Below are 26,321 nucleotides of genomic sequence, written 5' to 3'. Positions count from 1 at the left end.
TTTTTTTTTTTTTTTTTGTCCAAGCAGGCTGCCTGGATTTGTAAATAAAATTTCACTAGAACATAACCATGCCCATTTATTTTCAAGTATTGTCTGTGGAGCAACAACTGCAGAGGCAGAGTTAAATAGTTGAGACAGACCTTATGGCTCACAAAGCCTAAAACACTATGTGGCACTTTACAGAAAATGTTTCTTGACCCCTGTTCTAAGGGATGGAAGGAGACTGGGTCCACTGACATTATGACACCTGTATTATTAAAGTGTTATATGAGCCAGAAAGAAATTACTCTTGCGTTAAGCCCCTGAAAATTTTAGTTACAGAAGCTAGCAACATACTACTATCTGTTGAACACACCATACTTGGAAGCTGGTCCAAAGATCGACATATTTATTAAAAGCGTACGTATATTTGGGAGACGAATAGTCATTGAAGTGGATGTCATAGCTTAGGGTCTTGTTCGGAGATTCTGGAAGAAAATTTCAAATCTTAAAAGCAAACAGATGAAACATCAAGAAATTTAAAAGAGGTTATTCAGGCAAATCACTTATCTTAAGAAATAAAGTCAAGAAAAATACTTGGTGAGGTTGAAAAGGAATTTCTGCAAAGAAGGAAGCCACTGGTAAAGTACATTTTCAAGGACATGGTGGGGAAGAGACTGGATTAAAGTAGTAAGGGATGCATCTTCTAAGAGGAATAAAAGACCTTGATCACATGATCTACCTAAAAAGTCACAAAATATTACTTACCCTTACTGTGTGGGATGCAAATTTTTATTCTCTTCCCTTCCCGCCCCCGACATTCTATAATATTGCGTAATTATTATGCATGTGTTTTACGCTGGTCACCACGCGGTAAACCGAATCCACAACCCATTATTATGTCGCAACCTATGGTTTAAAAATACACTTCCTTACAGAGGAATCATATACTAGTTGAGCTGGAACTTAGATTTTCAGTCATTAGCCAAATTCTGAAAAGAATCCATATAACAAACCCAGCAGAGTTTATAGCCATGGTTTTGTTTTTGACGTTTGTTGCTCCTTCCTTCTGTAGTCTTTCATCCACATCTATGTAGAACGTCCTAACAATCTGCGAAGAGAAGGCTCTAAGGTGGTTTTATTTGTGGGGAAAGGAGGGAGGTACATGCGGTTTCTCCACCTTAATAGCTGGATCAATTAGGCTGGCCCCGGGGCGCAGAGGGATCCGGGTTTCTGAGAGGCACGTGCCAGCACCATTCGCCCGATACCTCTAGACCAAAGCCGGCCTCCCCTCCAGCCGAGCTCCTCCGTCCTAAAGGACTCGACATCCCCCTCCTCCAGGCCCACACCCCTCAGCCCCGGCGCCCAGGCCCCGCCTCTCCCTGCGGAACCCCTTCCCAACCTGTACGACCAGGCCCCAACTCTGGGTCGAAGCACCTCGCCCCTGCCGGCCGAGGCCCCCCACCTTCTTCCGAACAGCCCCTTGCCCCTCGCGAATGGGCAGCCGTAGCTCCCAGCCGAGCTCCCCCGCTCCTGGCCCCGGTCCCCGACCCCGCCCCAGGCCCCCGACCCCGCCCCTGCCGGCCGAGGACCCCGCCCCTGCCGGCCGAGGACCCCGCCCCTGCCGGCCGAGGACCCCGCCCCTGCCGGCCGAGGACCCCGCCCCTGCCGGCCGAGGACCCCGCCCCTGCCGGTGGCTGCGGTAGCTGCTTCGCGCTGAGGCGCCTGCTCAGTGTGGGACGCGGAGCGCGAGGGGCGGCGGCGGCGGCCGCTGGCGCTCGAGCATGGCGGCGGCGGCGGCATTGGGCAGCTCCTCAGGCTCGGCGTCCCCGGCCGTGGCTGAGCTCTGCCAGAACACCCCGGAGACCTTTTTGGAGGCCTCCAAGCTGCTACTCACCTATGCTGACAACATCCTCAGGTGCAGGGCAACGGGGTCGGACGGCGGGTACCGGGGTGGGTGGGCCGCGGCGCCTTGTTCGGCCAGGGACTGGGGCGTCCGGCCTGAGCTTCAGAGGGCAGCGACGCCCGGACAGACCGGGACCTGGAGCTGGTTCTGCTCCTAACGTCCGAGCCCGCCGGCCAGGGGCCTCGGGACCCAGCCAAGTCCCACCCCCGCTCGAGAAAAGGAAGTTTCTTTGCAGTTGTGACTTGGCACCTGCAGTCAGGGTGCTGCGGGTGAACTGGAGTCCCGGAAGCGGGGCCGGGCGGAGGAGAGGTAGGAAGGCGTGCTTCAGGCACTGCCGCTCTTCTCGTCGTTTAACGGCCTCAGATATCAGGACACAACGGTAACGGCACCGCGCGTGTCATTCCCCCTGCGTGCATTTTTCGAGCGGAGTGGCTTACATTTCCACATACTTATCAGAAGTTACTCACTGACAAAGTGATGTTTTCTTCCCATGTTGAGACTATCCGAGTACTAAAGCATAATGCTTCTGAAGTGGTGGGTTTTAAAATTTTTAATTTTTTTTCTGCCCACTTTTGTTGATTGAAACATTATAGTATTTTGAAGTTACAGTTTTTATATTAATACCTGGATTCTACTATGTAACATAACCCTTTAAGAATTCGTGGAGGTAATCGCCTTGGATGAGAGTAATTTCCTTCATTCTCCTGTCAGCAAAATTGCACTTCTAGAGGTCTAAGGGACCTTGTAGATTTTGGGAATTGGGAGGCAAGTTTGATTATTCATTTTGGGTAAGTACCCACCTCAACTCTTCAGATCAAATGATCTGAAGGGACATGGTGTGTGGGGGGGGGGTAGGGAAATGGAACTGAGGTTAAAGGAGCGCCACTTGCTTTAGTGGTGTTACCTCATTTATCAGGTCACCGTGATTAATTAGGTTCTCTGTTCCCGTCAGCCCCTGGTGCATTAAGTGTTTGGTATATTGTCATGAAGTCTAAAAGGAAATTCTCAGTTTCAAGGTTATAGGTTTCATGTGACCCAATTTTAGACATTAGTTACATGTGCAGTTTTTAAAATCCATGTCAGTAATATTTCATTTAGGCAATGGTAATGATTTTTAAAGTAAATTGAAGGGAAAATATATTGAGCCCTTATTTTGTGGCAGATGCTATGAAGGATGCAACATGTGGCCTGTTCACAGCTACATAATTGTGACCTGTGTGGGGACCATCTTCGTGCTCTGTGACACCTTCTCAACTCACCTTTTTTACTCTTTGAGGCCTTACAGCTCTTCACAGTACAAGGATGCCAAGGGACTCCATAAATGAACTGATAGGCTGGGTTCTCCAGAGCCCATTAGCTGAGACTTACCACCTGGAAAGCCACCAGGCTATTTAAAACCCTACTAGTCAGAAAAGAGAGGTGGCCTTGTAATGAAGACTCACTTCTGCTTTAAATCTACTGAAACCAAAAATGCTGAGGTTTAGTATGAGGGGGAAACCTTTGCATGCAAATAATGACATTTAGCATCATAATCTTCATTATGAATGTTTACTAATGGCTTGTTTCTGATTTTCGTTTTTGAGACGGAGTTTGGTCTTGTTGATGAGGCTGGAGTGCAGTGGCGCGATCTTGACTCACTGCAACCTCCGCCTCACAGCTTCAAGATTCTGAAAGATGAGGGGTGTGACAATGAGCGCAAAGGATAGTGGACACACTGGAATAATGCTGAGAAATTAAGAGTTTAAGAAAGTCTTTGTGCGTTGCTTTTCCAAGGATAGGAAAGAGGATATGATGGGTTTGAAGTCTAATGTCCCTACAGCCCTCTAAGTCTTTGAGGGCTTTAGGGTCAGGCCTTTTGTATCAGTCTATACACAAAACCACGGTCAGTTTACTCAATATACTTAATAAGAAAAAGAATTTGAGGAACTGGATGTGACTGTCATTGCTGGAGCCTGTTTGCAGTATACTTTTACTGAGAAAAATAGATTAATGTGAGGTCCAGAGATGATATAAAAATAAAATTGCTCACTGGACACGGTGGCTCACACCTATAACCCCAGCACTGTGGGAGGCCAAGGTGGGCAGATTGCTTGAGCTTAGGAGTTTGAGACCAGCCTGGGCAACATGGCTAAACCCCATCTCTACAAAAAAATTAAAAAATTAGCCAAGCGTGGTGGCAGACACCTGTAGTCCCAGCTACTTGGAGGGCAGAGGTGGGAGGATGGCTTGAGCCCATAATCATGCCATTGCATTCTAGCTTTGATGGCGAAGTGAGACCTTTCTCAAAAAAGAAAAAAAAAATGCTCACTAGAAACTAAAGAGGCAAATCTATATTGTATATCAATAGTTAAATGGTAACAACATATATCAAAATAACAAAGGCCAGTCAAAGTGGCTCCCACCTGTAGTACCAGGGCTTTAGGACACCCCAGGAAGAAGGATTGCAGCCGGGGCAACACAGTGAGACCCCATCTCTTAATAAAAAAAAAAAAAAACAGCCGGGCGTGGTGGCTCACCTGTAGTCCTAGCTACTTCAGAGGCTGAGGCAGAGGATTGCTGAGCCCAGGAGTTCTAAGCAGCAATGAGCTTTGATGGCGTCATTGCACTCTAGCCGGAGTGACAGAGCAAGACTTTGTTTTTTAAAAAACAAAACAAAAACTATATGAGAACTGATGTCTATTTTATAAGAATTTTTAAACAATTGTGAAAGCAGGAAGAAACTAGAAAATTAGCCCAGAGAAAGACCCAGCATGTAGAGATCTGAAAGCTGTGAGGAAAAGAGTAGATTAAAATAGCTCAAGCAGTTTTGAACCAGTAGGATATATCATCCTGGTGGTACTGCCATGTTTATCACCCTGTGAAATACATTGAGTGTCAGGAAAAGATGCCCCATTTATCGAAAACTAGCTTTGATAAATGTAGGATTATCTTATAGTTCAGTTTTCTTAAGTGATAAGAAAGAGAGGTTCACTTGTGAGACAGTGTAGCATGGAAGCCAGGAATGCGAATGTTCTGCAGTGCACAAGGAAACTCCACTGAGAAAAGGCCCCACATGTTAATGGTGCTGAGACTGAGAAACCCTAATCTAATACACAGAATAAAGAGTTGAGAATAAAGTTTTCTTTGTATTTCACAACCATCTGTGATTCTCAAATTACATATAGTAAAGAACAATGTTTTTGTTTTAATTTCCAATCCCTTATGGACCTATAACTTTTGTAAAATACACTGAAAATTTCATGGCAATATCAAATTGCTGTATACCGAACATTCAATTTCTCTACTTCTTGCTTCATTTTTATGCCCTTGTAAGCGAAGAAAAAATTTCTGTACTACTTGTGTATGGGTAACAAATAATTTGTAGATTAGCACCAATCTGTGGACATTTTGAATAGCAAAAAAAAATAGAGCATTTGTCTCTGAATATTCTGTAATAAACTTATATGATTTTTGAAATTAGGGAAAAGTTTAAAAACATTCATTTAGTATTTATGACACTTTGGCCAGTAGGCAATTGACTGGTGAATAACAAATGCAAAATTTGTTAAAACTTATAAAATTAAAATATTTGGTTTTTGGTTTTGTTTTTACGTCAGAATACCTAGAGAACATGTGTAGATAGGACAAAGTTGATAAGTCATTTGCTAGCATTTGCCTACTCACCATATCATACCCCAGGCAGGTGGCTTCTTATGGAAGTACATCTTCCTATGGATCCCAGATACTGCCTCAGAATCCTCCTTAACATAGTACTTAAAGAAGTCACTATCACTTTAAGGCAGTTGGTGTCAGGTATGAAACTTATCATCCTAAACTATGTTCTGAGGGTCTTTTGAATATAATCCTATGATTAGCTTAACCTTACATTCTTTTAATTTTTTTAAACAATTTTGATTTATCAAAGTAATTAAAAATCTCAAACCAAAACTTTTCATGTGCTGGTTACTTGTCCCAAGTGTACTATTCAAAATCTTAATTATGGTAAAAGAAATTTATGTCTTCCTTTTATTGCCATACTGTCTGTGTCAAGAATATGTCTTGGGCCAGGTGCGGTGGCTCACACCTGTAATCCCCAGCACTTTGGGAGGCTGAGGCGGGTGGATCACCTGAGGTCGAGAGTTTGAGACCAGCCTGGTCGACATGGTGAAACCCTGTCTCTACTTAAAAAATGCAAAATTAGCCGGGAGTGGTGGTGCACCCCTGTAATCCTAGCTACTTGGGAGGCTGAGGTGGGAGAATTGCTTGAACCTGGGAGGTGGAGACTGTAGTGAGCCGAGGTCACGCCACTGCACTCCAGCTTGGGAAACAGAGCAAGACCCCTCTCTCAAAAAAAAAAAAAAAAAAAAAAAAGAATGTATCTTAAACTGAAGCGAGACCCCCCCATCTCAAAAAAAAAAAATGTACCTTAACAGCACAGAATGTAATTTACTGTTTTTACTTATAGTAAAAACAACCATTGGTTTAGGGAAGAAAGAAAATCAGGTGACTATAAAGGTATACCTAGGTCATGTTTGTCGAAAGTAAAGTCTTTGAAGAACTATGACCTGGTTTTTTTATATATAATCAAACTTTTGTTTTTTGTCAGAAACCCTAATGATGAAAAATATAGATCCATCCGGATTGGAAACACAGCCTTTTCTACTAGACTCTTGCCTGTCAGAGGAGCTGTTGAATGTTTATTTGAAATGGGCTTTGAAGAGGTAAGTATGTTCAAGGATTTCCTCTCCCCTCTTCATGCACAAAGCAGCCATTATCATGTTGGTGAATAATTGTTTGAATAAGATAATGTTTTTTAATTTATCATTTTGGGAATCAGTAGAAGTAGTTATTTCTTCATTGACTGGACATTTAAAAATCACAACAAGTATAGTTTAAAATTTCAGTAAAATATAACAACGCTCCACAGAGAAATTCTTACGAGTCTCAATTCTTTAAAATAAGGGTCATACATGCAACCCAAGGACCAAATGTGGTTCACTTTAGGCTTTTAGCTAAACCTGATTTGTGAGCACACATGAATACTAATAGAGTCTAGCTACCTGTCTGTAGTAGGAAATGAAAAGAGTCTGAAGTAAACAGAAAAACTGAGTTGAGCTGCCACACAGAAGGGGTTTCTTCTGTGACAGGAGAGGAGTCTCAGTATTTTTTTTTGTTTTTACTTCAAATGAATATTTTGGTGTTATCTTTTGGAATCTTTTGGTGTAGTTTAATTTTATGACACATTGAAAGTAGTTATTAAGATTCTGAATTTTCTTTATGTTTATATCCTTAACTAGTTCTCCTTTGTAGAGCATTGAAAGAACTTGAACAAGTTACAGAGACTCAATAGTCAGTGGTCGTCAGAATAGGCAATCGTAGAAGTTGTTAAAGAGATATGCTGAGCTGATATGTAAGATTCACTTTTCTTCATGCCTCTCTGCTTCCCTCCCCAGGTTCCATTTCAGGCCCTGAAGTAACAGTAGTGAACAAAGTAGTAGATATAATCCCATCTCACATAGAGCTTACATTCTAGTAGGTTAAACAGCCAGTAGATGTGAAAACAAGATGAGTGCAAAGAAGAAAATAAGACCAGGTAATAGAATAAAAAGTACTTTGCACGGCAGGCAGTGGTCAGGGAAGTCCTCTCTGAGGAGATGACATTTGAGCTGTGACTTGAAACGTCTCAGGTACCTGAAACTCTCAGGTAAGAGTGTTTCAGGCAGAAGGATTAATGTGTGTAAAGGATTTCCAGCAGAAGTAACCGTGAAATAGAAATAAGCTGCATAGGGTGGCAGAGACCAGGACACGTGGGGTCTTGAGGACTGTGGCAAAAGACTTAGACTTTATTCTAAGTGAGATGAGAAGCCACTGGGAATTTTTTTTTTTTTTTTTTTTTTTTTTTTTGAGATGGAGTTTCACTCTTGTTTCCCAGGCTGGAGTGCAATGATGCAATCTCAGCTTACCACAACCTTCGCCTCCTGGGTTCAAGCGATTCTCCTGCCTCAGCCTCCTGAGTAGCTGGGATTATAGGCGTACGACAGCACGCCTGGCTAATTTTGTATTTTTAGTAGAGATGGGGTTTCTCCATGTTGGTCAGGTTGGTCTCAAACTCTTGACCTCAGGCGATCCGCCCGCCTTGGCCTCCCAAAGTATTGGGATTACAGGCGTGAGCCGCCGTGCCCAGCCTGGAAAGTTTTAAGTAGGGAAAAATATTTTTGAAGATTATTCTAGCTTGCTGTAAAGAGAATTCCTGGAGGTGGTGGGATGGGGACAAGCGATGAAGCAGGGAGACCGGTTAGAAAGCTTATTATATTAGTCTAAATAAGAAATGGTAGTGGTTTGTATAAAGTCCATGAAGGCAGGGCTTTTTGTCATTTCTGTTCCCTGTGTTGCTAGCTCCTGGAATAATGCTGGTGCATTACAAATGTTAGGTACTCAATAAAGATTTGTTGAATTAAGTACTGATGGTGGAGATGAAGAGAAGTAGATGGATCCAGGATTTCTTTTTGTGACAGAATCAACAGGACTTACTGGTGATTTAGATGTAAGATATAAGGGAAAGGAAGGAATCAGGGACTTACCTATGTTTTGGTTTAAGCAACTAATTGGATGGGAGTATCATTAATTGAGATAGAGAAGCCTTGGAGAGTAGCAGGTTTTAGGGGAGAAACCAACACCTGTCTTTGGACAATCGTGACCAATTTGCTGTTAAATATTCAAGTAGAGAAGTCAAGTAAGCAGTTGGATATATGAGTTTACAACCCCAAAGGAGAGATTAGGCAGGGGATATAAATTATGGTGTCATCTGATTATAAATGATACAAAGGTATCCGAACATAAAGAATTTAAAATTCCTTGTTCAAGGAAATGCCAATTTTCAAGATTCAAATTGGTTGGGAAAATTGAGTAAATGACAACGGAAGACTCTACCCATTTCTCATGTCGAAGTGTCACATATTCAATAGAATTAGATTTGTCTTTCATTCAGCAAATATTTGAGTGCCAAGTAGGGTAGCCAGCCATTCCAGTTTGCTCAGTACTGTCCTGGTTTTAGCAATGAAAGTCCCACATCCCAGAAAACCCCTCAGTCTCAGGCAAACCAGTGTTGGTCACTGCAGTGCCAAATAACAGGCCACACTGAGACTTGCAGAAGTATTTGATGCAAATGGAGTCGCAGTTTCAGAAAAGATTAACAGGTTTTGATATGACTAATTTATACTTAAAGTTTCTGTTCGGCTTTAGACATCACACCTCAGGCCTTGAACTCTACCACCAAAAAGAAAGTTGGTGGACTTTTTAAAGAATAATTATATGAATACATAATAGTTGTACATTATGGGGTACAGGTGATATTTTGATGCAAGCATACAAATGTGTAATGAACATATCTGAGTAATTGGAACATCCATGATCTCAAACATTTATCATCTCTTTGTGTTAGAAACATTCAAAATTCTGTCTTCTAGCTATTTTGAAATATACAATGAATTGTTTTTAACCATAGTCACCATATTGTGATATAGAACATGAGAAATTATTCCTCCTATTTAACTATAATTTTGTGCCCATTAACCAATCTCTTTCTATTGCCCAGTCCCTTCTATCCCTCCAAGCCTTTGGTAACTGCCATTCCACTCTTCTTTATTTTTTTAAATTTTTATTTAATTTTGTAATATCTTTTTACAATCACTCTTTTCTTCTATGGGATCAATTGTTTTAGCTCCCACATATGAGTGAGAACATGTGTTATTTGTCTTTCTGAATTCTGGCTTATTTTACTTAACATAATGTCCCTCCATTTCCATCCATGATGATGCAAATGACAGGATTTTGTTCTTTTTTATGGTGGAATAATATTCCGTTGTGTATAGATACCACATATTCTTTATCCATTCATCTATTGATGGACAATTAGGTTAATTCCATATCTTGGCCATTGTGAATAGTGCTGCAGTAAACATAGGAATGCAGATACCTCTTCAATATGCTGATTTTGGAAAATAGTGGATAGGAGACGGGACTAACTTGGAGCTCCCAATTGGACTGACAGAACAGTGCCTGGAAACTCACATCGTGAACTTTTGCTCTGAGAAATACCAGAGGAACATACCAGGAAAACCAAAAGAATTCACAGACCCTTTGAAAAAAGCAGCTTCTGCTGCAAATTCCATGAGACAGAGGAAAACCTGTGAGTGCCCGAAGTGTGACGGGGAAAGTCCACTGGGGAACCTGAAAATCCAGATCACGGGAGAAGGGTTTAACCTTATCTAGAGCTGAAATTAATTTAGAGAGCTGAGTGAAATATAAAAGTAGAACAAGCAGCGAGAAGAGCCTGCAGGCATTCCTGGCCACCAAGGAAGCCATTTCTGACTTTATCTCACAGGGGTCCTTGGGGAGGGCTGCCAGTGGAATTGGGGAAAGACCACAGGGAGAATGAAACTTGTAGCTGAACACGAATTTTCCTGGACTGGGGTGTGTAGGGGAGGTGGCAGATGGGAAATGCAAATACTGCAGATACAAGCACAGAAGCCAAGGCAGACGGAGAGGGGTGAAGCCTGAAAACCCTGATTGCTTTCTCAGTGGGGAGACTTGTAGCCTGGGGCAAAATCTCAACCCTGCGTACACTGCCTGGATATAAACATGGTGCTATTGGTGGGGCATGGTGGGAGTGAGACTGGCCCTTCTGGCTGTGTGGGAGCTGGGTTTGGCCTGTTATTGCTGGCTTTCCCCCACTTCCCTGGTGACCTGTATGATGCAGCAGAGATAGCCGTAATCCCCCTGGAAACATAACTCCATTGGCCTGAGAACCACACCCCCATCCGCCACAGTGGCCACAACAAGCCCAACCCAAAGAGAGTCTGCTCTCAGACATGCCTAACCCTGCCTTCACCTGATGGTCTTTCTCAGCCCATCCTGGTAACTGAAGAGAAAAGACATAATCTCTTGGGAACTCTATGGCCCTGCCCACTGCCTGAGAAACCCAAATACTTATGCAGGCAACCCTAGGGCAAGCTTACATCTTCTTGATACTACCGCAGCTGATGCTGTCTTGAAAGCATCACCTTCTGGCTGGGGGCCAACCAACTGAAACCATTACAGCAACTCATTAAAGAACAACTCTGCCCCAAGAAAAGAGAAAACAACAGCTAATTCCACCACCTGTAACATCCTGGCTAACCAGAGGTCTTGAGTCCAATCGCGTGACAGCTTTACTACCAGCACACCTGGAATTCGAGAAAACCAACACACTAAACAAAACTGCAACCAAGGTCCCACACAGAGTCCACTTCACTCCCCTGCCACCTCCATCAGAGTAGGTACTGGTATCTATGGCTGAGACTTGAAGACAGATCACATCACAGGACTCTTTGCAGACACTCTCTAATACCAGTTCAGAGCCCAGTAGCTCTACTGGGTTGCTAGACCCAGAAGAGCAATAACAGTCACTGCAGTCCAGCTCTCAGGAAGCCCCATTCCTAGAGGAAGGGAAGAGCACCACATCAAGGGAGCACCCCGTGGGGCCAAAGAATCTGAACAGCAGCCCTTGAGCCCCAGATCCTTCCTCTGACATAGTCTATACCTGAATGAGGAGTAACCAGAAAAACAATTCTGGTAATATGACAAAACAGGGTTCTTTAACATCCCCGAAAAATCACACTAGCATAGTAGCAATGGATCCAAACCAAGAAGAAATCTCTGAATTGCCAGAAAAAGAATTCAGAAGGTCAATTATTAGGTTACTTAAGGAGACACCAGAGAAAGATGAATACCAACTTAAAGAAACTTAAAGAGTGATACAGGATATGGATGAAAAAAATCTCCAGAGAAATAAATATTATAAATAAAAAACAATTACAACTTCTGGAAGTGAAGAACACACCTAGGGAAATGCAGAATGCATTGGGAAGTTTCAACAATGGCGTTGAACAAGTAGAAGAGAACTTCAGAGCTCAAAGATGAGGCTTTCGTATTAACCCAATCCAACAAAGACAAAAAAGAATTTTAAAAATGATCAAAGCCCCAAGGAAGTTTGGGATTATGTTAAATGACCAAACCCAAGAATAATTAGTGTTCCAGAGGAAGAAAATACATCTAAAAGTTTGGAAAACATATTTGAGGGAATAATTGAGGAAAACTTCTCTGGCCTTCCTAGAGATCTACATATCCAAATATAAGAAGCTCAAAGAACACCTGGGAAATTCATCTCAAAAAGATCATCACCTAGGCACATAGTCCTCAGGTTATCTAAAGTCAAGACAAAGGAAATAATCTTACAAGCTCTTAGGCAAAAGCATCAGATAACCTAAAAAGGAACACCTATCAGATTAACAGCAGATTTCTCAGTAGAAGCCCTACAAGCTAGAAGGGATTGGGGTCCTATCTTTAGCCTCTTTAAACAAAATAATTGTCAGCTAAGAATTTTGCATCCAGCAAAACTAAGCTTCATAAATGAAGGAAAGATAGTCTTTCAGACAAACAAATGCCAAGAGAATTTGCCACTACCAAGCTAGCACTACAAGAACTGCTAAAAAGGAGCTCTAAATATTGAAATAAAACCTCGAAATACACCAAATTATAACCTCCTTAAAGCATAAATCTCACAGAACCTATAAAACAATAAATAACATAATGAAAAAAAACAAAGTATTCACACAACAACTAGCATGATCACTAGAATAGTACCTCACATCTCAGTACTAACATTGAATGTCAGCGGCCTAAATGCTCCACAGAATGTCAGAATGAATAAGAATTTACCAACCACGTATTCTCTGTCTCTAAGAGACTCACTTAATACATAAAGACTAACGTAAACTTAAGGTAAAGGGGTGAAAAAAGATATTCCATGCAAATGAAAACCAAAAGCCAGCAGGAGTAACTATTCTTAGACAAAACAGACTTCAAAGCAACAGTTAAAAAAGACAAAGGGGGGCATTATTTAATGATAAAAGGGCTAGTCCAACAGGAAAATATTACAGTCCTAAATATGTATGCACCTAACACTGGAGCTCCCAAATTTATAAAACAATTGCTACTAGACCTAAGAAATGAGATAGACAACAACACAATAATAGTGGAGACTTCAATACTCACTGACAGCACTAGACAGGTCTGCAAAATTGGCATAGAAGGGACATACCTTAAGATAATCAAAGCTGTGTATGACAAACTCACAGCCAACAGTACACTGAACAGGGAAAAGTAGAAAGCATTCCCCCGAGAACCAGAACAAGACAAGGATGCCCACTTTCACCACTTCTATTCAACATAGTACTGGAAGTCCTAGCCAGAGCAGTCAGACAAGAGAAAGAAATAACATCAAAATTGGTAAAGAGGAATAAACTGTTGCTGTTTGCTGATGATATGATCATATACCTGGAAAACCCTAAAGACTCATCCAAAAAGCTCCTACAGCTGATAAATGAATTCAGTGAAGTTTCAGGATACAAAATTAATGCACCCAAATCAGTAGCACTATTTCTACACCAACAGCGACCAAGCTGAGAATCAAGAACTCAACTCCTTTTACAATCGCTGCAATAAAATAAAATAAAATACTTAGGAATATACCTAACCAACCACATGAAAGACCTCTATAAGGAAAACTACAAAACATTGCTGAAGGAAATCATAGACAACACAAACAAATGGAAACACATCCCATACTCATGGAAGGGTAGAATCAATATCGTGAAAATGACCATACTACCAAAAGCAATCTCCAAATTCAATGCAATTCCCATCAAAATACCATCATCATTCTCCATAGAACTAGAAAAAAACAGTCCTAAAATTTTTAAAAGCAGCCTACGTAGCCAAAAGTGGACTAACCAAAAAACAAATCTGGAGAAATCACATTACTTGACCTCAAACTATACTACAAGACTATAGTCAACAAAAAGCATGGTACCGGCATAAAAATAGGCACATAAACCAATAGAATAGAATAAATAACTCAGAAATTAAAGCCAAATACTTACAGCCAGCTGATCTACAACAAAGCAAACAAAACATAAAGTGGGAAAAGGACACCTATTCAGTGGTGCTAGGATAATTGGTAAGCCACATGTGGAAGATTGAAACTGGATCCTCATCTCTTACCTTATACAAAAATCAACTGGAGCTGTATGAAAGACTTAAGTCTAAGACCTGGAACCATAAAAAATTCTAGAAGATAACATCAGAAAAACTAGTCTAGACGTTGGCTTAGACGAAGACTTCATGACCAAGAACCCAAAAACAAATGCAATAAAAACAAAGATAAATAGATGGAGCTTATACTGAAAAGCTTCTGCACAGCAAAAGAAATAATCAGCAGAGTTAACAGACAACCCACAGAATGGGAGAAAATCTTCACAAACTAGGTATCCGACAAAGGACTGATATCTAGAATCTAGAAGGAACTCAAACAAATCAGCAAGAAAAAAAATCCCATCAAAAAGTTGGCTAAGGACATGAATAGGCAGTTCTGAAAAGAAGATATACAAATGGCCAATAAACATGAAAAAATGTTCAACATCTTTATCAGGGAAATGCAAATCAAACCCACAGTGTGACACCACCTTACTGCTGCAAGAATGGCCATAATTAAAGAATCAAAAAATAACAGATGTTGGTGAAAAGGGAACCCTTTTACACTGTTGGTGGGAATGTAAACTAGTATGACCCCTATGGAAAACAGCATGGAGAGTCCTTAAAGAACTAAAAGTAGATCTACCATTTGATCTAGCAATTCCTGTACTGGATATCTACCCAGAGGAAAAGTCACTAAATGAAGAAGATACTTGCACACGCATGTTTTTAGTAGCACAGTTTGCAATTGCAAAAATATGGAATCAATCCATCAGTCAACAAGTGGATGAAGAAAATGTGGAGGCCAGGCAGTAGTGGCTCATGGCTGTAATCCTAGCTCTTTGGGAGGCTGATGTGGGTGGATCACCCGAGGTCAGGAGTTCAAGACCTCCCTGGCCAACATGGTGAAACCCCATCTCTACTAAAAATATAAAAATTTGCTGGGCATGGTGGAGGGCACTTGTAGTCCCAGCTACTCGGGAGGCTGAGGGGAGAATCACTAGAACCCGGGAGGCGGAGGTTGCAGTGAGCTGAGATCATGCCATTGCACTCCAGCTTGTGTGACAAGAGCAAAACTCTGTCTCAAACAAAAAAGTGGAATACTATGAATACTACTCAGCTATAAAAAAGAATGAAATAATGGCATTTGCAGCAACCTGGATGGGATTGGAGACCATTATTCTAAGCGAGGTAACTCACTTAGTGAGGTAACTCGGGAATGGAAAACCAAACATTATATGTTCTCACTTATAAGTGGGAGCTAAGCTGTGTGGATGCAAAGGCCTAAGAATCATACAGTGGACTTTGGGGACTTGGAGAGGGGAAAAGTGGGAAGGGTGCGAGGGATAAAAGACTATATACTTTTAGTCGAGTGATAAGTGCTTCAAAACCTCAGAAATTACCACTGAAGAACTTATCCATGTAACCAGACACCAACCCCTTCCCCAAAAACCTATTGAAATAAAAAAATAGAATTAAATAAAAGAAATTTAAAAATGCTTAAAAATTAAGCATAAGAATTTTTTTAAAAAAATTAAAGATCATTAAAAAATGATTACTTTTTTTGGATATGTGCCTAGCAGTAGGATTACTGGATCATATGGTAGTTCTATTTTTAGTTTTTTTGAGGAAACTTCATACTCTTTTTCTTAGTTTACATACTAATTTGTATTCCCACTAGGAATGTATAAAGATTCTTTGCATCCTTGCCAGCATTTATTTTCTGTCTTTTTGATAATAGCTATTTTAACTGGAGTAAGATAATATCTCATTGTGGTTTTGATTTTCCTTTCTCTGATAATTAGTGATGTTGAGCATTTTTTCATATACCCGTTAGCCAATTGTATGTCTTCCTTTGAGAAATGTCTATTCAGATCTTTTGCTCATTTTTATTTTTATTTATTATTTTTTGAAATGGAGTCCCACTTCGTTGCCCAGGCTGGAGTCTAGTGGCACAATCTCGGCTTACTGCAGCCTTCACCTCTCAAGTTCAAGTGATTCTCCTGCCTCAACCTCCTGAATAGTTGGGACTGCAGGTGCACGCCACCATGCCCGGCTAATTCTTTTGTATTTTTAGTAGAGATGGGGTTTCACCATGTTGGCCAGACTGGTCTCGAGCTCCTGACCTCAAGTGATCCGCCTACCTTGGTCTCCCAAAGTGCTGGGATTACAGGCGTGAGCCACTGCGCCAGCCTCTTTTGCTCATTTTTAAATGAGATTTGTTTTTTGCTATTAAGTTGTTTCAGTTCCTTTTATAGTCTGGTTCTTAATCCCTTGTCATTTGAATAGTTTGCACATATTTTCTTTCACTTTCTAGTTTGTCTCTTCACATTGTTCTTTCCTTTGCTGTGCATAAGCTTTTTAATTTGATGTGATACCTTTTGTCAATTTTTGCTTTAGTTGCCTGTGTTCTTAAAGTCTTACTCATGAGGCCAGGCGCCGTGGCTCACGCCTGTAATCCCAGCACTTTGGGAGGCCAAGGTGGGCGGATCACGAGGTCAGGAGATTGAGACCATGTCTAACACGGTGAAACCCCATCTCTACTAAAAATACAAAAAATTAGCCGGGCGTGGTGGCAGGCGCCTGTAGTCCCAGCTACTTGGGAGGCTGAGGCAGGAGAATGGAGGTTGCAGTGAGCCAAGATCGCACCACTGCGCTCCAGCCTGGGCGACAGAGTGAGACTCCGCTAAAAAAAAAAAAAAGTCTTACTCATGAAATCTTTGCCCAGACCAATTTCCTGAAGTGTTTTCCCAATATCTTCTTCTAGTAGTCTTATAGTTTAAGGTTATACTTTAAGGTCTTACACTTAAGTCTCTAATCTATCTTTTTTTTTTTTTTTTTAGACGGAGTTTCACCTCTTGTTGCCCAGGCTAGAGTGCAGTGGCACAGTCACTACTCACTGCAGCCTCTGCCGGGTTCAAGTGATTCTCCTGCCTCAGTCTTCCGAGTAACTGGGATTACAGGTGTCCGCCACCATGCCCAGCTAATTTTTTTTGTATTTTTAGTAGAGACAGGGTTTCACCATGTTGGCCAGGCTGGTATTGAACTCCTGACCTCAGGTGATTCACCTACCTCGGCCTCCCAAAGTTCTGGGATTACAGGCATGAGCCACCACACCTGGCCCATCTTTTTTATTTTTTTTTTGAGATGGAGTCTTTCTCTGTCGCCCAGCCTGGAGTGTAGTGGTGCGATCCTGGCTCACTGCAACCACCGCCTCTGGGGTTCAAGTGATTCTCTTGCCTCAGCCTCCCGAGTAGCTGGGATTACTGGTGCCTGCCACTACGCCCGGCTAATTTTTGTGTTTTTAGTAGAGACGGGGTTTCGCCATGTTGGCCAGGCTGGTCAGCTCCCTACCTCAAGCGATCCACCTGATTCAGCCCCCCAAAGTGCTGGGATTACAGGCGTGAGCCACCGCGCCCAGCCTCTAATCCATCTTGATTTGATTTTTGTATATGGTAAGATATAAATGGGATCTGGTTTCATTCCTCTGCATATGGATATCTAACTTTCCCAGCATGGTGGGCTTTTGTAAATGGAGTGTGAACCTAAGACCTATCCCAAAATTTTCAACTGTATATTAAAATTCTGGATACTTTTAGGCCCACTTGTCTCTGAGGCTGCATTCTTTTTTATGACAGTTTCTGAGAGTGATGTTGAAATGAAAAAGATTAGGATCCAAATGGATCTGTGACCCTACAGTTTATCTCAGTGGAGTAGTTTTCCACCAGGAGCCATACCTGCCCCCTCCACCTGCACCTCTTTCTTCAACCTGTTGAAGATGAGTATGGGAAATTTGCTAGGGCAGTTTGGTTGTTTTATTGACTGGATGATATTTTTAGCGTTTAGTGGTCAGGGTCAGGTTTGCTAAATATCCTGTAATAAGAATTGTCTCAACAAAAATGCCTTGAGAAATAAATTTGTTAAATACTAGAATTCTTTTTGATTTCTTTTTTTTTTTTTTTTTTGAGACAGAGTCTAGTTCTGTCGCCCAGACTGGAGTGCGGTAGCATGATCTCGGCTCACTGCAACCTCCGCCTCCTGGGTTCAAGCAATTCTCCTGCCTCAGCCTCCTGAGTAGTTGAGATTATAGGCGCCTGCCACTGTGCCCAGCCAATTTTTGTATTTTTAGTAGAGACGGGGTTTCACCATGTTGGTCAGGCTGGTCTCAAACTCGTGACCTTGTGATTTGCCCGCCTCGGTCTCCCAAAGTGCTGGGATTACAGGCGTGAGCCACTGCGCCTGGCCTCTTTTTGATTTCTTAAAATATTATTACATCTAGTGCATTAAGCTTATAATTTTGTCCATTTATGAAAATAACAGTGCTGTTGGTTAAATTTTTTGATATAGACGCTTTGGCCATGATTATATCTTCTTTTAGGACTGGTTGTAAAGAGAGTGAAGGGAAGGGAGCATGGCATGAGCAGCATATCTGTCTTACTGGGGCCCTGTCTGAGTTGTGGACTGAGACCTACATCTAAATAACCTGTCATGCTCTTTTTCCTTCTCTGTCCATGGAGTTGTTTGCCTTTCTCAGTGCTGTTCCAGTAACATTATGAGATCAGATGCCTTCATATTTGGTTTTAAACCAGATGTCTGGTTTCTCTTCCTAGGCCTCCTCCTAGATATGACAAGATTCTTTCTAACGTTGAAAAAGTGGTTGTGTTACAATTTGTGCCGGTCGTCTAATCATTACAGTTGTACAAATATTCTCTGCTCATTCCCTTCAACTATTTGTGCAAGCTCATGGGTTTCAGTCTCTGTTCAGTCGAAGATGGAGTCATTTATAGCATAACGATTAAGGTCGTGGAGTCTGAATCCCTGCTCTGCCAGTTGTTCTGTGGCTTCAAGCAGGTTAACTTCCCTGAGCCTTTGTATTTTCATGTGAGTATTGGCCGGGCATGGTGGCTCACGCCTATAATCCCAGCTCTTTGGGAGGCTGTGGTAGGCAGATCACCTGAAGTCAGGAGTTTGAGACCAGCCTGACCAACGTGGTGAAATCCTGTCTCTACTAAAAAATACAAAAATTAGCCAGGCGTGGTGGCGCATGCCTGTAATCCCAGCTACTCGGAGACTGAGGCAGGAGAATTGCTTGAACCTGGGAGGTGGAGGTTGCAGTGAGCCGAGATCACACCACTGCACTCCAGACTGGGCAACAAGAGCAAAACTCTGTCTTCAAAAAACAAAAAAAGTATTAATCTAATACCTACTTTTCAGGGTAGTTGTATTACTTGAGATGATGTATTTAAAACGCCCAGCATTTTGCTTTGGGAGGCTGAGGTGGGAGGATCATTTGAGGTTAGGAGTTTGAGACTAGCCTGGGCAAAAGAGTGAGACCCCTGTCTCTCCAAAAAATAAAAAAAAAAATCATCCAGGTTTGGTGGCATGCACCTGTAGTCCTAGCTACTGGGAGGCTGAGGATGGAAGATCGCTTGAGCCCAAGAGTTTGAGGTTATAGCTTTGAACACTCCACTGCACTCCAGCCTGGGTGACAGAGGGAGACCCTGCCTCAAAGAAAAAAATGCCTAGCACAGTACTTAGAACACACAAAGACAATACATTGTAGTTGTCTTTTTTATAGCAATTATGAATCATACATGGAGCTTGCTGGTCTAATCCAGCTTTTTAAAAAGGATTCAGATGGAATTGACTTTCATGTCATTGAGTAATGTCTTGTTCAGTTGATTCCTGTAGGTCTGTCATCACCAGGGAAATACAGTAATATTGTCAATTTTGGAGTTTAATTTAAATGCTCATGATTTGCAGGTCTGTGTACTACAGACTGTTGCAACTTTTTTTTTTTTTTTTTTTTTTTTTTTTTTTTTTTTGAGACTGAGTCCTGCTCTGTCACCTAGGCTGGAGTGCAGTGGCGCGATCTCGGCTCACTGCAACCTCTGCCTCCCAGGTTCAAGCAATTCTCCTGCCTCAGCCTCCCAAGTAGCTGGGATTACAGGCACCCGCCACCATGCCCGGCTTATTTTTGTATTTTTGGTAGAGACAGGGTTTTGCCATGTTGACCAGGCTGGTCTCGAACCCCTGACCTCAGGTAATCTGCCCATGTGAGCCTCCCAAAGTGCTGGGATTACAGGCGTGAGCCACCATGCCCAGCTGCAACTTTTTATCTCGTTTGCAGTTGGAGAAATTACTGTTTTTAACATTGTTTCTTTTCAATACCTGGAAATTTGATCAAATACATTGTCATTTCATTTCACCTTTTTTCTTGTTTTGTAATTTACTGTTTTACATTATAGAATTTGTTGTAGCATTTTATTTTAAAGCATTCTTAGCATATTTATAGGTATTCTTTAAATGAGTCACTACTGAAATACATGATTTTTATTTATTTTGTTTTGTTCGGATTACCTTCCTATTACTGTTAACCATCCATAGTTTTGGATTGACTATCAGGGTGTACTTTTCGTTATCTTGGAAAAATTAGTTGACCCCATACACAGACTTCTAATCATGTAGCTATTCTTTAAAGACTCAGATTAACAAGATTCAAAGGTTGTTAGATAACTTCTTGTTGGTTTTATATGACCCTGGATTCTTTTGTGTGGCTGTATCTCTACTGTCATTATTATTTCATAGGGAATTTCATAGAGAATAGTAGTATCATATACTATTGCAGAGAGGATAGGAATATGCATTTTTGCAACCCTTATGAGGCCTTCTGACTTATTGTTTCTAGAAGATCAAATATTTTTTCCTGAAAGTCCTTTGAACCACATTAAATAGGCTAAGGATTAAATGCCAAAAAGGAGATAATTTTTTTTTTTAATTTTCTGGTTTATGTTTAGGCATTATTTACCTTAGGCTGTATTTAAAAAGAACCATAATGGTAAGAAAACAGTATGATTTTAGAAACATGCATTCTATACTATTGGTTTCATTATACGTTTCTGTGTGTGTGTGCACAAAAGAATGACTGCATAAAGCAAAGGTTCACATTTTTTCTAATTTTATAAATTCCAGGGAGAAACACATCTCATCTTTCCTAAAAAAGCTTCAGTGGAGCAGCTGCAAAAAATTCGTGACCTGATTGCCATAGAGAGAAGTAGCAGACTGGATGGCTCAAATAAGAGCCACAAAGTAAAGTCATCTCAGCAACCTGCAGCCAGTACCCAGCTTCCTACAACACCATCTTCAAATCCCAGTGGGTTAAACCAGCACACAAGGAACCGTCAAGGGCAGTCATCAGATCCACCATCTGCTTCAACGGTAATGTTAGAATTAAACCTTCTTTAACTGTTTCTTTCAAAGTGTTGAAACAGCAAAAGCTTTGGAATGTGTTATGATTTAGTCCTGAATTTATGCCCCATATTTTATTCTTAGTTCTTATAACTCTAAAACATCCAAATTTCTTCAGCTCTTTAAAAAATTGTCAAATTTCCTCTACTGCATTAATACTTCTGATCTAAATTGTACCTGCTGCCTTTCACTGTGGGGGTTATTTCCAACAGCACAACCATTATCAATACCTTAATTCAATAAAAAAGCTTCTTTAGGTTTAAGGTAATTAAGAATGCATTAATTTAATGATAGTGGATGCTAGCAAATTAGTGAAATTTTGTTATTAATATACACCATATATACTTGTGAAGAACTAAAGTCAAACTTACAGGCATTCTTGATAAACTGAAATGATTCCATTTGATAGGAAATTATCCTGTTTACAAAAATCTCTTTTGACCAAGGTCCTTACGTATTCTTCTCCTAAGTTTTTACTGTCAGAAAAATTCTTGTGATATTTCTGTAAGTCTAACAAGCACCTCAATGGATTTTTATGCCCCTCCCTGAGATCATGTGCATTCCATTTTGAATACCTTAGGTCTTCATCAGTTTTGCAGTTAAGGTTGGTACAGTTACAGAAACTCACTTAACATCTTTCTTGGTTTTTAACACCTTTTCTTAGGAGTTTTCCAATTACAGTGTTAGAATATATCTTTTAAGATTTCCTACTTTATCTGTTTAATTGCAGTATTATAGTTTAAAATGCACATAGTTAACCAATCTGCAAAAAAGCTTGCAAACATTTTATTTTACAAAATATCTCTTTCCTGGGCTAAGTAGTATTTTGTTAGTGTCCTGGCTCAGGAAAGCCATTCACATTTTCTTAATCTTGTTTAAACTTCTTTTCTTTTGTTTTGTTTTTTTCTTTTTTTGAGACAGAGTCTCATTCTGTCTAGGCTATAGTGCAGTGGCAAAATCTTGGCTCACTGCAACCTCTGCCTCCCAGGTTCAAGTGATTCTCATGCCTCAGCCTCCTGAGTTTCTGGAAATAAAGGCATGCACCATCACTCCTGGCTAATTTTTGTTTTTTCTTCTTTTTGAGACGGAGTTTCACTCTTGTTGCCCAGGCTAGAATGCAATGGCACGATCTTGGCTCACTGCAACCCCCACCTCCTGGGTTCAAGAGATTCTATAGCCTGCGCCTCCCGAGTAGCTGGGATTATAGGCACCTGCCACCACACGTGGCTAATTTTTTGTGTTTTTAGTAGAGACGGGGTTTCTCCATGTGTGCCAGGCTGGTCTCAAAACTCCTGACCTCAAGTGATCCACCTGCCTTGGCATCCCAAAGTGCTGGATTACAGATGTGAACCACCACACCCAGCCCTTTTTTTTAGTTCTTAATCTTACAATTCAGATATAGTTCCAGGTCTTTAAAATCCTGTCAGTCACCAGAAAGTCTCTAAACACTACACTAAAAACAGAATGTCATTCTGTTGGCAAAACACATTCTAGTGTAGAAGAAAATAAATTTTCTCAAAGGTGTATGCTATTAGTAGGCTAGTGTATATCAATTCTTACTACTCTAGTCCTTCAGACAAAATATCTTCTGTGTTGAAGTTGAGAGAAATTAGAATGAATCTTATTTTTCATAGATAACTCTTGGTTATTCGTGGATCACTGGAATATATGTATTTCTTTAAAGTATTTTGTTAATTATGCTTTCATCATTAGTTGCTGTACTACAGAATTTGACAGTTTTCTTCTACCTTGCCCATTTTGAGTGGAGATACTGAGAATTAAAATGTACCAAAGTCAGGGAGCCAGAGAGATATTTTTTAAAGCATTTAACCTGTGTATAAACTAGATAAGTCCTAGTGAACTTATAACTTTTTTTTTTTTTGGTTAAAACTATATCAAGTAAAATGTCGATGTATAAGTCAAGATGATAGTCACTGATGTTGACGTTTGCCAGTAAGCTTTTAAGATACAAAATACTGGAATATATTGATACTCAATAAATGATGATAGTGGTGGTGATTGTTAGAAAGTTAATCTTGCTACTTTTTCTGGACATTTTATGTTAATAGAATTATAGTATGTAATCTTTTGTTTCTGGCTCTTTGTGTAACATTTTTGAAGTTCTTCGTATTGCAGGATATATCAGTATTTTGTTCCTTTTTATTGTTGAATAATATTCCATTTTAAGGATATGCCACATATTGTTTCCATTCATTAGTTGATGGACATTTGGGTTGTTTCCCATGTTTGCCTATTATGAATAATGCTGCTGTGAACATTCACATACAAATTTTTGTGTAGACATATGTTTTTATTTCTCTTGAGTAGATTCCTAGGAGTGGAACCACTGGGTTGTATGGTAAGTTTATATTTATGTTTTTAAGAAATTACCAAGCTGTTTTTCAAAATTGTACCATTTTACTTTATCATCAGAAATATGTGAGGCTTCCCGTTTCTTAGTATCCTCACCAACCATTGTTACTGTCTTTTTTAGTATACCCATTTTAGTGGTTGTTAAGTAGTATTTCATTTTGGTTTTAATTTGCATTTGCCTGATGACTTAATTGATTTTCAAACTTGCTGGTTGTACATGCTAAGTGTTTAGTGTTGCTAATGGAAGTAACTTTCTGATAATCCTTTATTTTTATACCCATTGCCTTCCAAAAGCAGATTCAAAACAGCAAGGACAGTTTTTCAATGACATGGTACCTCAGAATGTTAGAAGCATTATGTTTCCAGCTTCACAACTTTATCTCGGTTGAAAATGTGATTCTGAAGTATAATATGCTTAAAATATACATTCAGTACTTTTTACTCAGCTAATCTAAATGTATGCTTTTATTTAGCACATGACTACTTTGAGTATGTATATGAAATTGTTAGGAACTTTTCATCAACTCTTTATCACTCTAGAAATTACTGCCAATTTATATATGGGTATGTGTTTATTTAAACGAATTATCATAATTTGTGATTATTTCATTGAGATTATAAAAGTCGTATATTATCAGATAATGATAAATAATAAAATGAACTAGTTAATTTTAAAACTAATTTTATCTCATAAACCAACAATAAGGCAACCTCTTAGTCTTAGTTTAGATCCGTGTGCGAACTTTTTTCTTTTTTTTTTTTTTTGAGACAGAGTTTCACTCTTGTTGCCCAGGCTGGAGTGCAATGGTGTGATCTCGGCTCACCGCAACTTCTGCCTCCTGGGTTCAAGTGATTCTCCTGCCTCAGCCTCCGTAGTAGCTGGGATTACAGGCATGTGCCACCAGGTCTGGCTAGTTTTTGTATTTTTAGTAGAGATGGGGTTTCTCCATGTTGGTCAGGCTGGTCTCGAACTCCCAACCTCAGGTGATCCGCCCACCTTGGCCTCCCAAAGTTCTGGGTTACAGGCGTGAGCCACCGTGCCCGGCCTGTGTGCTAGCTTTGTAAGAGAAGAAACCTATTTGAACATAAGATTTAAACATCCACTTTCTTTTTCATGAACCTACCACTCTTAAAAGTTAACTAATACCTGCATGCCCTTTGATAGGGGATTACGTTGTGTCCTTATATCAGCATACTTAGCGTCTGTTAACAATGAAGATGTGATCTGTTTTGACATGAATAACATTATTATATGGAAAAAAGGTAAACTGAGAATTCCAAAATTGAACAACAAATGTTGTCTGTATATGTGTAATATTTTGATTTTTCTTATTAGAAACATACACACACACACACATATATATATGTTCATTTTTTTAAAGGTTTGGAAGGCCATACACAAACATCTTAACCATAATGTACTCTGAGTGATGAAATTATGGGTGCTTTCATATTATTTATACTATTGAGTATTTTCTGAAATATTTTTTGAAGCAACATGTATTACCTTTATAAATAGAAAAGTTTTTCTTTAAATAAGTTTATTGAAGTCACAAGTTGATTAAAACATATTTAAAATAACAAAACTTTTATGTCTAAAAACAGGTTCTAACTTTTAAAGCCTCAGAATAAAGGGTTGCATAAAATTAAAGAGAGGGCAAGTAGGCTCAAGCCTTGATTTGTTGTGTGTGTGTGTGTGTGTGTGTGTGTGTGTGTGTGTTTTAACTAAAGAAGTGAATTTGCTAATCTAACTTCCATTGATTAATTCCCACGATTTGACAAAATTATACACATTGTACTTTTTTCTTATGAAGTCTTAAATATATCTCATATCAGAAATCAAAATAATTGGAAGTATGATTAGTGAAGGAAAAATCTCTTTGATCTAAAACCAACAGATTTCACATTTTAAACTTCCATTTGTACTCTAAGTAACTTTAGTCTCTCAATTAACTGCTGCCTTATGTAGCATTAGTACATGGTTACCCAGCTGCTGTAATCACCATGTAATCAGCAACCTTCTATTTTTATGACTTAGTTTTTTCAGAGTTGTGCCAATGAATATGTAAAGAAATAAGGCAAGAATATAAACTTTATTGTTTAAAATATTTTGAGTGCCATTAAAACTACAATGAATGAGGTAATTTCCAGATTGAAAAGAATTAAATTGAAAATAAAAATACTCTGGATGAATTCTTACCTTCTTGGTAAATGAAAGTCTGCATTTAAGAAAAATAAAATGAGACACTATAAGTGCTTCATTTTAATATGAATTTTTTCAAATAAAAATGGAGACATTTCTTTTTTTTTTTTTTTTTTTCTGTTTCTATACTAATCCTAGTAAAGGAGCATATTTGTTTCCATGGCGAATTCCCCGGACTTGTCATCACCAACTCTACATTTCTTTTGTCAGCTGTTGCACCCATCTCTTCTGTAATGGAGGTGATGTGTCTGCTCTTAATAAAGGCCAGTTGCTCCTCTCTCCCTGTATCCCTTCTCCTCTGTTCACCATGGAATCTCACATGGACAGTACCCCATCTTGGACCTGTTCTTTTCTTGGGGAATCTTCCTAGTGGCATTTAAACCTTGTTTTAGGCCGGTTTTCATTTAAGGTTGTTCCACTGGCATCACACGCAAATTTCTGAACATAATTCCAGGCTGGCTGAATCAAAATGGAAGAGGGGTGAAGTTTGGAATCTACATTTTTAACAAGCAGGTTAATGTTTAAGAGCTTTACCTTTAAGCTCTCCTATCTTAGAAACAA

The 26,321-nt window shown here is 40.0% G+C and overlaps 2 protein-coding genes across 5 annotated transcripts in view; one reads left to right on the top strand and one right to left on the bottom strand.

Annotated features, from left to right (window-relative positions):
* Positions 1 to 366: 366 nt before the first annotated feature.
* LOC129532346 (spidroin-1-like) lies at positions 367 to 1,765 on the bottom strand. The gene is made up of 4 exons (XM_063703456.1): positions 1,723 to 1,765; positions 1,382 to 1,644; positions 996 to 1,090; positions 367 to 486 (listed from the first exon to the last, which is right to left on the bottom strand). The coding sequence occupies exons 1-4, from the start codon at positions 1,763 to 1,765 to the stop codon at positions 447 to 449; spliced, it is 441 nt and encodes a 146-aa protein (XP_063559526.1). The 3' UTR covers positions 367 to 446.
* NGLY1 (N-glycanase 1) overlaps positions 1,613 to 26,321 on the top strand; it is a 64,298-nt gene continuing 39,589 nt past the window's right edge. The window contains exons 1-3 of one of the 4 annotated variants that reach the window (XM_004033756.5): positions 1,613 to 1,897; positions 6,471 to 6,585; positions 20,909 to 21,154. In XM_004033756.5, the coding sequence (XP_004033804.3) occupies positions 1,764 to 1,897; positions 6,471 to 6,585; positions 20,909 to 21,154 (495 nt within the window). In that variant the 5' untranslated portion in view covers positions 1,613 to 1,763. Of the gene's footprint in view, positions 1,898 to 1,962; positions 2,420 to 6,470; positions 6,586 to 20,908; positions 21,155 to 26,321 lie in introns of those variants that run through there. The other 3 variants (XM_055383162.2, XM_004033757.5, XM_063703662.1) reach the window with 3 other exon arrangements.

The sequence above is a fragment of the Gorilla gorilla genome, chromosome 2, assembly GCF_029281585.2.
Source record: "Gorilla gorilla gorilla isolate KB3781 chromosome 2, NHGRI_mGorGor1-v2.1_pri, whole genome shotgun sequence".
Classification (NCBI taxonomy): domain Eukaryota; kingdom Metazoa; phylum Chordata; class Mammalia; order Primates; family Hominidae; genus Gorilla; species Gorilla gorilla.
The sequence above is the reverse complement of the archived record's forward strand: the minus strand, read 5'-3'. Positions and strand labels throughout refer to the sequence as shown.

Excerpts from the sequence above, each read along its gene's own strand:
- LOC129532346 (XM_063703456.1), bottom strand. The coding sequence starts at position 1,765 with ATGCTCGAGCGCCAGCGGCCGCCGCCGCCGCCCCTCGCGCTCC. Across the intron at positions 1,645-1,722 it reads GCCGCCGCCCCTCGCGCTCC|GGGCGGGGTCCTCGGCCGGC; the intron begins GCGTCCCACACT and ends CTCGGCCGGCAG. Across the intron at positions 1,091-1,381 it reads GTTGGGGCCTGGTCGTACAG|ATTGTTAGGACGTTCTACAT; the intron begins GTTGGGAAGGGG and ends TTCTCTTCGCAG.